This window comes from Carcharhinus amblyrhynchos, chromosome 2 (assembly GCF_965287045.1).
Source record: "Carcharhinus amblyrhynchos chromosome 2, sCarAmb.v2.hapA, whole genome shotgun sequence".
Taxonomy (NCBI): Eukaryota; Metazoa; Chordata; class Chondrichthyes; order Carcharhiniformes; family Carcharhinidae; genus Carcharhinus; species Carcharhinus amblyrhynchos.
This window is the reverse complement of record NC_137325.1, coordinates 115,265,826-115,279,162: the sequence shown is the minus strand read 5'-3', so window position 1 is coordinate 115,279,162 and position 13,337 is coordinate 115,265,826. Positions and strand designations below refer to the sequence as shown.

The 13,337-nt window shown below is 41.5% G+C and overlaps 1 protein-coding gene across 1 annotated transcript in view; it reads right to left on the bottom strand.

Moving 5' to 3' along the window:
• The window catches only part of LOC145357883 (glutamate decarboxylase 2-like), a 126,897-nt gene that overhangs the window by 53,106 nt on the left and 60,454 nt on the right, over positions 1-13,337 (bottom strand). The window contains exon 6 of the mRNA XM_080211444.1: positions 2,894-3,006. Coding sequence (XP_080067570.1) covers positions 2,894-3,006 — 113 coding nt within the window. The remainder of the gene's footprint in view (positions 1-2,893; positions 3,007-13,337) is intronic.

Below are 13,337 nucleotides of genomic sequence, written 5' to 3'. Positions count from 1 at the left end.
CACTCATTACACTGAATTTTTAAATTTAGCTCATGGGAAATGGGCGACCCTAGCTGGCCAGCAATTATTGCCTATCCCTAGTTGCCCATGGAGGGCAGTTGAGAGTGTCTCTGGAGTCTCATGTAGGCCAAATCAGGAAAGGACAGCAAATTTCCTTCCCAAAAGGACATTAATAAAACCAGATGAGTTTTTAACAACAATTGATTATGGCTTCACGGTCATCATTAGACTTTTAATTCCAAATTTTTATTGAAATCAAATTTCACTATCTGCCATGATGGAATTTGATCCTGGAGCATTACCCTGGGTCTCTGGATTATTAGCGCAGCAACAATAGCACTACACCATGCCACCCCATGGGGAGGTACAGGTTATAATCAGGTTCAATGATATAGAAGCGAGACAGCCTCTCGTGGCACCCCTTCCCAACAAGATGGCACAGTCCACTTTCATCAAATGGTCAATCTACCATTCGAACTGAAAACATGTTCCTGGGGGTGTTTGAATGACTTGTGATTTGGCTTCAAATTACTCCCAACAACATAGAATCCAACAGTGCAACAGTGAAAGTAACTGGAGCATTTGTAAAAGTTTCTTCAATAAAATGGTTAAGCGTCATTGAACCTGACTACATAAGATTTTCTATAGAATTGTTTCGCTATTTTCATAAGTAATTTGCTGGTTTCTGCATTTTGATGGGACAATTGGGAATATTTATATTAGTCAGTAAAATTAAAACGTGAAGTAATGAAAGCAGAAATAATGCGCATGCAGCATGTTTAAGAAAATGACATTGTGGAAGCTTTTCTTCTTTCTCACTGAACAAGTTCTGATGCCACAGAAAGTTCTCAATGATCTTGAAAATGTAGGTAAGAGGCAGAATCCTGACATATTTTTTAAAGTGTCAGGAAGAGAGTCAAAACCGACATGTAGCTTTCCAGCTGCACAGACCAGTTTTCTCTCCGGATCTTGAATCTGACAAAAATGAGTGAGCGAGGTTTTCTGCTGTCATTCTCATAGCATGGGGCCTGATAGTTTCAGCAAAATATGCTGCACAGAGATCAGGGTGTCATTTTTACAATGAAATAGCCCCTGTGGAGGAAAAATGTGCTCCCCTCCGTACAATCTTTGGGGGCTCACCCCCAGATCACCATGGAGTTATTGCCTGCTCCCCCATGCCTGCAGGTTTCTGCCTCACTGATTACTTCCCCACCCCCCACTACACATAACTGGAAACCCCTGCCTCAAGGGGGCTTTAATGAGGACCAGCCTCTCGCACTATGCCCGGCATTGCCACTGGCAGTGCCAATGTAGAGATGCCGGCGTTGGACTGGGATAAACACAATAAGAAGTCTTACAAAATCCAAACAGGTTTATTTGGCAGCAAACACCACTAGCTTTTGGAGCGCTTGCTGCTCCTTCGTCAGGTACCGAATAAACCTGTTAGACTTTAACCTGGTGTTGTGAGACATCTAAATGTGTCAATCTGTGCCATGGAGCAGTGTCAGGGCACTGTCAGGGCTTCTTCCTCTCCCCACAGGGGCTATACTTACCTCTGCCGCCCGGGGATCCCTCAACTGAATTTAGTTTTAAAAAAGCAGTCGCAAATCTCACCAATATGACATTAAAATGAGGTTCTCTCCCTTTGTGGGTCGTGAACCTTGTGATGGCATCGGCGAGGATTAGGGAAAATAGAGAAAAACGATATCTTAGTAGAGAATTGCGTTTCCTGATTCTCTCTGGATTTTCCGCCAGTGGTGCTGTTCTTTGACAACAGATGTGGGCTAAAAAATCACCTCCAAGTCTCTGTAAGAATAATTTTTTACATTACCCAACCAAACATTGTTTTAATATACCGGACATACTGGGCCGGGATCTTCCAACTTCGCCCACATCTGGATTCTCCCACTCTGCTGCACTGAACGGAGTCTTGGCTGTGCATCAAATTCTCCATTTTTGCTGGCAGCAGTGGTGGGGTGTGAACAGCCAGAATGCGGACTAGTGACTTCTGGTAGTGCTGCATTTTGGGCATAAAACTATCCCCATGTAGAACAGGAGTTCCTGTTCTCTGATCTTTTGTGTAGGGCCACGGCTAATGTTAATGAGTTAATGTAACTCCATTGAAGTGGATGTAATTTAAGGGGAGACAGTGTTGTATTGTCACTGCACTAGTTGTCTAGAGACCCAGGGTAATGCTTTGGGTTAGAACCCCACCATGGCAGACAGTGAAATTTAATTTCAATAAAAACTTGGAACTAAAGGCCTAATGATGACCATTATTGAGTGATGTTAAAAGCCAATGTGCTTTAGGAAGGAAATCTGCCATCCTTACCTGGTCTGGCTTACATATGGCTCCAGATGCACAGTTGACGCTTACTTGCCCTCTGAAGTGTTCCAGCAAACCACACAGTTCAGGGGAATTCAGGGATGGGCAGTAAATGTTGGCCTTGCCAATGACACCCACATCCCATGAATAAGAAAATTGAAAACAGCACAAATGATTAAATTTTCAATAGCTCTAATGTCAATAAAGTTACAAGGAAATTCTTGGACTGAATATTTTGTTGTTTAAAAAGGTTTTGCCAAATTTTGCGGATGATGGAGATCTGCAATAGATCATTAGATCAGGCAATGTCTGTGGGGAAAGAAACAAAATTAATGCTTCAAGTCCAATATGCCTCTTCTTCAGAATTCTGACTCGAAACCATTTAATCTTGATTTCTACCTATTCTGTTGTGTGCTGTGGTTTGAAAGGTACTGGTTGTATAAAAGCAAAACCCTGTTTCTCTTTTTTAACATGGTGACTGGCGGCATATGATTTCTTGGACGTCATTCTTAATTCAACTCCACCAAAGAACTCAGAGTCCCAGAGAAACCTTTAAGAATCGTGTACCAGGTGAGAATATTCCATCTCCACATCCTCCTGGCCAACCAATCATTTCTCTCATTTTCTTCAGGGTGATGTATTCCAACAGGACAAACACTGGTGCGATCTCATATGTAAACCTGAAGATAATTCAGAATATATAAAATATTAGCATGGAGTATAGTAATTCCTAGTCAATAAATAGACACAGTTTAAAAACAACAATTAATGCCAATTCCCTTTGCCAAAGTACTAAGGCATTTTACAGAAAGTGGCCTGGATGAAGGGAATATACCAGACACTGAGTGGGCAGCAGAGATGATTAAGAAGGAACAACTGAAGATTTGGTCAAAGAGATGGTTCTCGAGGATGCTTCCAAAAGTGGTGAGAGAAATACACAAGGAATGAGGATATATCCAGAGTGGGAGGTTCTAATGGCAGAAATCAATGGTTCTCTAATGGCTCTGTCTCCAATAATGGAGTGGCGAGGAGGACATAGAATCATAGAATCCCTACAATACCAAAGGAGGCCACTGAGTCTACACTGACCACACTCCCCCCCCGCCAGATCTTATTCCCCTAACCCTCATTCACCCTGCTAATCCCCCAACACTAGGATTAATTTAGCATGGCCAATCAACATAACCTGCACATCTTTGAACTGTGGGAGAAAACGGAACACCCTGAAGAAACCCGTGTAGACACGGGGACAAAGTGCAAATGCCACACAGGCAGTGACCCGAGGCTGAAATTGAACCCAGAACCTTGGCACTGTGACCAGTCAGTAAAGTGGGGATGGGGGATAAAATTCAATTCATGGTTTGAGGTTTCTGTTGCGAACAGAACAGGATAAATTCGTCTTATTATCATTTAAATGGAAAAAGTTTTGACTCATCTAAGTTTTTGGCCAGGATTTTCCACTTGTCATTGGAGGAGGGTCAGGATGTGACTTCTGCCATTGCCTAATTAAACAATGGGACAGGGTTCACGATTCATGTAGGACAATCTCTTGGCAGACTTCCATCAGCAAAAAAGCATCCATCACTGTCCTGAAGAGATGGAAACACTTATAGGTTACAGAAAAGTCTTGAGAATCAAGGTACTCTAAAAGGACATGGCTCTGAGGCAGAACGTGGGCCTATTATAGACCCTACATCATCCAACAGTATCAGAAATAGTACTGCTGTTGCCCCAGGAACCAACATAGCCCACTTGTGCGATCTCCAGGTGTAATAAGTTCACGGAGGCAGAAGTCCCCTCAACAGAATTCCCTTTATTTACAGTTCCAACAGCAGCATACAGAGTGCTGTCAGCCAGCAGTCCTCCTTTGTGAGTGCCAGAGGAACCGACACTCCCGGTTATGTATAAAGTAAAGTCTCCCTGATTGGCCTGTCTATTAGCCCCTTAATTAGGGCTTTTGTATTCCAATAGGCCAACTTTAATTGTCTGATTAAAGTCATTCCACCATGTGGGTGAATCAGGGGTAAAAGGCAAAGAAAGGAGGCAGCTGGCTAGACTGTTTGAAACAAAGAACAAAGAACAATACAGCACAGGATTAGGCCTTCTGGCACAATGTGCTGGCACTTGTTGAACTTCATAAGAACGTAAGAACATAAGAAATAGGAGCAGGAGTAGGCCATCTAGCCCTTCAAGCCTGCCCCGCCATTCAATGAGATCTGAAGTGGCTCAGTTCCACTTTCCCGCTTTCTCCCCACAACTCTTCCTCAACATAATCCATTGGAGCAGTGGTGGGGGAAGGGAAATGGTGATGAGAGCACATACAAGGCAGTAGGTTCTCTGCATCCAATTGATTTTAAATTGATTCCACCCCCTTTCCTGAAGAAATTGATTGGAGTTCAGATCCGGAATTTTGTTGGTTCGAAACAAAAACAAGGAAAGAAAATGAACAAACATAAACATTATAAAAAACATAAATATTAAATTAATTAGAGCAGAACAAATCTTTAAAATGAACAGTAGGAGATCAATCTGTGCTATTGGCAAATAGAGTGTGAAAAGAGAACATTGCTTACAGCAGGCATCAAGTCTGCAGCAGAATGAGAACCTTGCAAGAGCAGCTGAAAGATTTACAGAACTGTAAGAACATGCAGATCCTTGATCTAATGGTCAATAGTTATTACTCACAACAAACACATCCCTTCAGCAACCTCTAATCAGCCTGACCTCTGCATTCATTTGGGGATGGATACTGCATGATATTGCATACGGTGCAGGGGGTCAGGCAGTCGCTGTTTTGTGAAGCTGCACAGGAGTTTAACACATGCCCAAAGAGAACAGATGTGGTGACTGATGAACAGAAATGGGTCCTCCAGAAGAAAGTAGTACAAAGCTGGTCTAAAGCTGAAAGTTGTAGCGTTTGCTAATGCATCAAATAATGGTGCTGTAGTGAGGGAATTTGGTGACAGTGAAAAAACTGATGCAAGATGGAAGAATGAATCTGCCCTGAAGAAGATTCCCATGACCATATGTACCATGAGCACAGGGAGCAGTCACTGACCTGAGCTTCAGAAGCATTGATTGGAATGGAACTTCAAAAATTGTTAGAATGGTTACATCGTCACCAGAAATGTATTGGTGTACATGAACTTAGGTGGGCCAAAAGAAATCCCGAGTCTAGCAAACATTTTAGAGTAACAACTCTAGGCACCATGGAAACCATTGAAAAGTTACAGCGCAGAAGGAGGCCATTTGGCCCATCATGTCCATGTTGGTGTAGCCGCTTAACTCGATGATAATGTCTCGTGTTAAGGCAGAAGAAGTGGATGGCACAGTGGTACAATGGTTAGCACTGCTGCCTCACAGCCCAGGGGCCCAGGTTCAATTCCGGCCTCAGGCGATTGTACAAACTCCACACAGACATTCTCCCTGTGTCTGCATGGGTTTCCTCCAGGTGATCCAGTTTCCTCCCACACTCCAAAGATGTCTGGTTTAGGTTGATTGGTCAAGATAAATTGCTCCTTAATGTCAGGGGGATTATAGCAGGGTAAATATGTGGGGTTACAGGAATAGGGACTGGGTAGGATTTTTGTCAGTGCAGACTCTTTGGGCCGAATGGCTTCCTTCTGCACTGTCGCAATTCTATGATTCTAAGAACAAGATTGCTCAAAAGCAAACGAAAAATCTTGATACCAAAATTATCAATTTCTAGCGACTCACCATCTGACAACAACATTAGCAATATTGGATGAAATGTCCATGAATTTTGAAATGCCAAACAATTATGGAGTGGGACAGTTTGAGAACAGTTGTAGTGAAAACCACAGGACAGAGACCAGGTCAGATTGATTGGCCATGCTAAACTGCCCCTTAGTGTTCTGGGACGGGTAGATTAGAGGGATCAGCGGGGTAAATGTGTGGGGTTGTAGGGATAGGGTCTGGGATGGGATTATTGTCGGTACGGACTTAATGGACCGAATGGCCTCCTTCTAGATTGTCGGGTTTCTATGATTCTTTCTTTGATTCTACGATAAGATGAAATTAACTGTATGGCTAATGAAATAAAATTAAAACCTACGGCGATAAAAGCTATGAAAAGTAAAACTGTGCTGGGTTTTTGTGCACACCTGTGATAACAGGTGGATGGCTGTGAATAGACTGAAGTTGCAGATTGATAATGTGTGGAATAGGCCTATGCAAGAGCACATATTATTAGAGTGAGACCTGTTCTGATCCCATGTAACCAATCAGGTTAACAGGTGCCTGCACAGAAATAATACTCACATTGCAGTTATACCGAAGGTGGGGAGGTGATGGGGGGAAGGGGGTGTTGGAGGGGGTAACTCTAACATTCATTGTTCAGCATTCAGATGCGTTCCTCAACAAGCTATTCAAAGATTAGGTTCATATTGATTGGCATGGGGGATAGTTGAAGGAGGAAACACTTTTGCAAAGAATGGAATTATGTGTTCTTGGATGTTTAGTATGGTTTTATTATCAAGGCATGGCATACCATTAGTGCACAAGCTGCCATCAGATCCTTCACAAAAGTGGAATATGCAGTTTAATGGATGGAGAGGAAAATGATTTTGTCATGGAGAGATGATTCTGAAAACAAATGTATCAAATCTGATTCAGTGTGGGATCCTTACAAACAATGCTATAACCAAAGTGACTTAGAATACATTCCATGAAGACTTTGCATTGAATGCTAAAGACAACTTAATTTTACAGTCTTTGAAAGGTTTTGATTGTGGCTTAAATGCACCCTGTAGAGTCAATTCATTCAGTAAAGTGTGTCATGTTGATTTAATTTGAATTAGAGGCATAGAGACATTCAACACAGAAACAGGCCTGTGGGCCCAACTTGTTCACGCCAACCAGGTTTCCTGAACTGAAGTAGTCCCATTTGCCTGTGTTTGGCCCATATCCCTCTAAACCTTTCCTATCCATGTATCTGTCCAAATGTCTTTTAAATGTTGTAATTGTACCCACCTCCACTGTCTCCTCTGGCAGCTCATTCCATATACACACCACCCTCTGTGTGAAAAAGTTGCCCCTCAGTTCCTTTTTAAATCTTTCCCCCTCACCTTAAACCTATGTCACCGAGTTTTGGACTCCCCTACCCTACCTATATTATTGGTGTCGTGTTTTTTTTCACCTTACAAAATGGTGACCATCTGACCTATGTTGACAGTTCACATTTTATACTTGGTATTTAAGCTGATCCTTTTTTTTGGGAGGATTTTGAGCCTTCAACGGTCAACTTATATGCTGCAATAGATGGTTACTCCAATGCACCCTTATCTTCTAATAAAATAAACTTCTAGTGAGAAAGAAAGGTAATAAATACCAAAAAAAATGAAAACAAAACATGCATTGAGCATAGTTATTATTTTTTAAATCATGGAGGTGTTGTCGTTGTTAAGATTGTCTTGTGTGGTTTCAGGAGACAAATTCTCCTGGCTGCTGGTCCAATTCTGTCTCACAAGCAGTTGAACATGAGACAGCACTGAGGTGAGAAAGCCAACTTTTAATAACAGAGATAGTGGGAATATTTTTGACTTCAGACCACAGTGTAAAATAGGCCACATCAGACCAACTATCCATTATACATACCTCCCAATTTCTGGAATTGGAAATTTTCAGGAGTAAGGTTGGGAAGAAGAAGATGGGGATGGAGGGATTGTGATCAGGAATGGAATGAACGTGGAACAGAAATGACCCTTGGCGGAGCTGCTGCAGAGCTGGGGTGACTAACTGGCTGAGGGGCCCTTCAACAATGAAGAATATTTTGTGTGACATCATCACAGTAACACAAATAGGAATTGGATTTCTGCAGCTTAAATTAGAAGGAAATAATCTCCAACATTTCAATGTTGTACAATACACTGAAAAAAAAACCTTGTTTTCATAACTATTCCAGCTACAAAGGAGATCAATGTGTCTTTTCAAGGTCATTGCCCATAAAAGAAATGTGGAGTTGAATTCTATTAGTGGACAATGCAGGGAAATTGACACTCAATTTGTATAAGTTCAGGCAGAAAAACTGCAGGTGAATAGCATACCATTGTATTGAATAGGGACTCGCTGCATTGGTCAAGAGTACTTAAAAATGAGCAAGTCGTGAACAGTTTTAGCAGTGTTGATATTCCTTCAACTGAAATACTTAATCTTAATGACTTCACATGTCTGACAAATAGAAACCCATCACCCAGTTTAAATGTCTCCAAAAAATTACTGAGAAATCCATACAGGGAGTTTTCTGTTTGCCTAAACCAGGGTCTTCCCTTGACATGACACTTTTCACAATTGTAGGACTTCATTGTTAAGGCCAATACATGAAGGATGGACATCGATGAAAATACTAGAGGGAAACCCACCTCCTGGAGCTGCCCACCAAAACCAGTGACAAAAGGAATTTAAGAAAAAATTATGTATCTCAAATCAATACTTAGCAATGTTAACGGACCGCATAAATTCTCAGGAATATGACAGAATACTCTCCACATGACCAGATGGGTGCAGCTCCAACAACACTCAAGAAGCTGGACACAATCCAGGATGATGCAGCTCCCTTCCTCAAACTTTCAATCACTTCACCACTGATTAACAGAAGTAGTAGTGTGTACCACCTACAAGATGCACAGCAGGAGCTCGCCAACGCTCCTTAGGCAGCACCTTCCAAACATATGACCGCTATCACCTAAGGGACAAGAGCAGCAGATGCATGGAACACCCCACGACCTGGAGGTTCCCCTCCAAGCCACTCACCATCCTGACTTGGAAATATATGGCCATTTCTTTACTGCCGCTGGGTCAAAATTCTGAAATTTTCTTCCTAACATCACTGTGGGTGTATCTACAGCACAAGGATTGCAAGAAGGCAGCTCACCACCATCTTCTCAAGGGAAACTAGGGATGGGCAATAACTGCTGGCCTAGCAGGCAACACATACATCCTGAAAGTGAATTTAAAAAATAAAATAAATGAAAGTTTTTAGGAAAAAGTTGTGAAATGTCCTCTGTTTATGTACCTTGAAATTAAGGAAAAAGCAGCAAAAGGTTTCTCAGTTTTACGTTGTCTTCTTAATTTACATAACTTTTATGTCCAATGGCCCAAGTAAACTGTTAAGAGAATACTCTTTTTACAGACAAAATGACTGAAAATGCACATAGAAGCCTCTCACAATCAAATAATGATCAGTTTAACAAATCTGATAGTTCCACCTTAATGAACTGCCTTCGTTTGCACTACATAAATGTCTATATGCAGTAGGCCTGCAGCCCATAATAATCCAACAATGTCCTTTTTTAATTGTGCGCCTGTGAATATCATTTCTGTAAAAGGCCATGACAATCTACTTCTCATGGCAGTGTGGAATTCAGAGTACCCGCACCAGTGCTGAAACAATTGCATGATGCTTATAAGTCTTTAAAAATGATTTTCTGTGCACGGTACTTTCTTGATATTAGGAGAAAGTTTGTGTAGTCCAGGGGAAGGCAATGGCCTAGTGGTATTATCACTAGACATTCAATGCAGAAACTCAACTAATGTTCTGGGAACCCAAGATCAAGTCCCGCTACGGCAGATGATGATATTTGAAATCAATAAAAAAAAATCTGGAATTAGGAATCAACTGCTAACCATGAAACCATTGCTGATTGTCGGAAAAACCCATCTACTTCACTAATGTCCTTTAGGGAAGGAAATCTGCAGTCCTCACCTGGTTTGGCCTACATGTGGCTCCAGAGCCACAGCAATGAGGCCCTCAACTGCCCTCTGAACAAGGGCAACTAGGGATGGACAATAAATGCTGGCCAGGCAGGAGAGTCTGATGTCCCACAAATGAATAAAAAAATGTAATGTGAAAAATGCTGCGAGAATAAGTTAATGGGTGGAATAAAATGGAGTGTTCAGTCCATATCTTTATCACCAATGACTCTTTGCCTTCAATGCATCAAAGAAATCACCTGTGGAGTTAGAGCTCCACGCAGCCAGAGACAACAACATTACTCAACTATGGACAGGACTATGATGCATGGTTCTAGGCAATGAAATAGAGAAAATGAGGATTATAAAAGCTGGGGAACATCTGGCAAGCAGCAAGCAGAATGTAATTAGATTGAATGTAAGAAGGGAGGAAAATAAAAATGATAGCAAGTTGAGTGGGACTTTGTCCAGATTGATTGAAAGGAAAAACAGGCAAACAGATTTGTAAATCAGCAATAGGGGATACTTAATGGGAGATGGGAGACTATAAAGCCAGTATTGTGCAATAAGAAAGTATGTTAAAGTTTGGATTCGACGGGGAAATAGAGGCATAAGACCAAATCTAGAGGCAATTAGCAAAATAAAATGAATGTCTAAACAAAGAGAAATCTAAAATCTTAGAAAGAAGAGTCAGAAAGTCAAAATTAATAAAAAATGAAAACATCTACAAAAATAAAAACGATAAAAAGATATTTCATTGATACATTGGTAATAAGACAGGGAGGGTCAGAACACCTAAGAGCCCAAAAAGACAAAGGTTTTCGTAAAGGGTGAGGGAAAAACAGTAAAATATTGAGAAGGGGGTGTGAGAAGGGTTGGGGGGGGTGGATTGTTCTGCCACGGGAGATTTGGCAAGTCAGTCAAAAGCCCATTCTACGGGACCAGAAAATCCTGGCCTACATTTCTGTTCCTGACACCACCATAAAATTGCCTTGCTAGGTGGGCATGCAGGAGTGAAGTTGGAAGACATGACATTCTGTTTGTGGTGTGTGGGGATTGAGGGGGGGGAGGTGAGATAGGAGAGGTGGCAACAGTCAGTCAAGACCTATAAAGGTGATGTCAGGACTGTCCAAATGTGTGTCCCACTCAGGCTGTTCTTTGGCAGGTCTTTACAGGACTTTGAGTTCACCTACAACAATTCAATTATCCCTGCCAGGTTTGATCTTGGACAATGTCCTTTACGATGCATAGAAGGGAAAGGCAGCTGAGTCTGAAAGTCCAGCCATGTCCCAGAGAGTACAACACTGAACACTAACATGAACATTCAATAAGAAGTGAAGGAAATGCAACATTGTTTCTTCCACATTAAAGGAAATGTCCCTAACTCCCTGTCACCAACAATGTGTGCCAACCACAAGACATGCCAGTTCATTTAGCTCTCTGGTTAAGCTAGTCTCAACAAATAACAATGACACTCATGTAAATAAAGTGAAACAAATCTAATGCAAATTATTTACAAGTGAGATCTAATTTTCAAAAACACCTGTGCCATGTTTGTGATCTCAAGCCTTATGTTAATGCCAGTGGAGTTGGGCAGGAAATTTGCGGCCATGAAGTAAAGCCTCCTTGTTCAACCAGGAGACTTATTTACAGCCCACCATTAGTTGCAGCTTTGTCAGCTGACAGTAGGCTTCGCCACTGAAAACCTTCCCTTGCCACAAGATTGAATATGTCTTCTGTGTACATAATTGGAACTTTACATTTCAATTTCAATCGTGTGGGCAATGGGAAAAGAAAGAGAGCGGTAATTATGCCGTCAGGAATGGTATCTTGTTGACAGAAGTGGTAATCAGGAACTTTCTAGCTACAGGGATGGTGAAAGAAAAGATGGATTGGATAGGTACTTGAGGGAAATACTTTGTGCTGGGGGTTCGAGTAGTGGAGTAAGCCCAACTGAATTGAGAGTCAGCATGGATTCAATGAGCTGAATGGCCTTCTTCTGTGCCATAATAATTCTTGGACTTTCTGGGATGAATTTATGTCACCCAATGCTAAATACATTTCTGTCAGGAGGATTGGGAGGCGTATGGGGCTACCATTTCATACTCACTCTCCTATTCTCAACACCTGTCACTTTCCCTTGCTCAGGAAATAAAGCAGGTTATGGCCCAACACTCAGTAAATGTGACATCAGGTTTGCTATTTAAATGCTTGCTCCAAACACAAATTTCCCTTACATTGCTAATTTCATGGAGGTGGGTGAGTTCTTGAAGGCAGTGGGAACCATACCAGTTAAGTCAGTTCAAGAACCTTGGGAGAAGGGTGCTGCATTGTCAGTGCTATTCAAAGCTGTAAAAACACCCCCTTAGTGAGTCTTAGAGCTCAGCCACACATTCGTAAAGAGTCCAACTGGCAGCTGTGTCAACTATGCGGTTTGAAACATTGACTATGCATTTATTTTGTCAGATAGGAGACTGCTGGCTTTGTTTGACTGAAAGTTTTATGAACTTGTAATACATTTACTTTTCTTTGAAAATCATTTTTATTTTCTAATATTGGTCCAAATAAACAAATAGGCAATGTTAAGTGGATTGCAGTTTTTTCCAGTTTGATTACCAGTTTTAAGATTTGGTAAGAGGAACGATTCTTTACAAAATGGATTTTGAATGGTTGATTCAAGTGCTCAAGAACTAAAAAAAGACTTTACCTGTGTTATTATATGGCTCATGTGTTCTGTACCTAGTGGTTACTGGGGCAATGAGGATGAAAAAAGAAGGGGGCATGAAGTTAGAATCTGGATGGGGACTAGAGGAAGCATCCAGGAAGCACCCCAAAGTGCAGTGCACCTGGAGTATTGTGCACAGTTTTGATCCCCTTATTTGAGGAAAGACGTAGTGGCATTGGAGGCAGTTCAGAGGAGATTCACGAGATTGATTCCAGGTATGAGGGGTTTGTCATATGAAAAGAGATTGAACAGTTTAGGCCAATACTCTCTGGAATTTAGAAAAATGAGAGGAGAACAAAGTGAGGGTTACAAGATGATGTGGAGCGGGTGCCAACTCTTATGGGACACTCCAGGATGAGAGATCATACTTTTAGGGTAAATGTTAACAAATTTAAAGCAGAGTTGAGGAGAAACATTGAGCATTGAATACAAAAATGAGGAAGACTTGTTGAAATTGTATAAGACATTGGTAAGGCCATACTTGGAGTTTGTGTACAGTTCTGGTCACCCTATTATAGAAAATGTACTATTAAATGAGAAAGAGTACAGAAAATCTTTACAGGGATGCTATCAGGA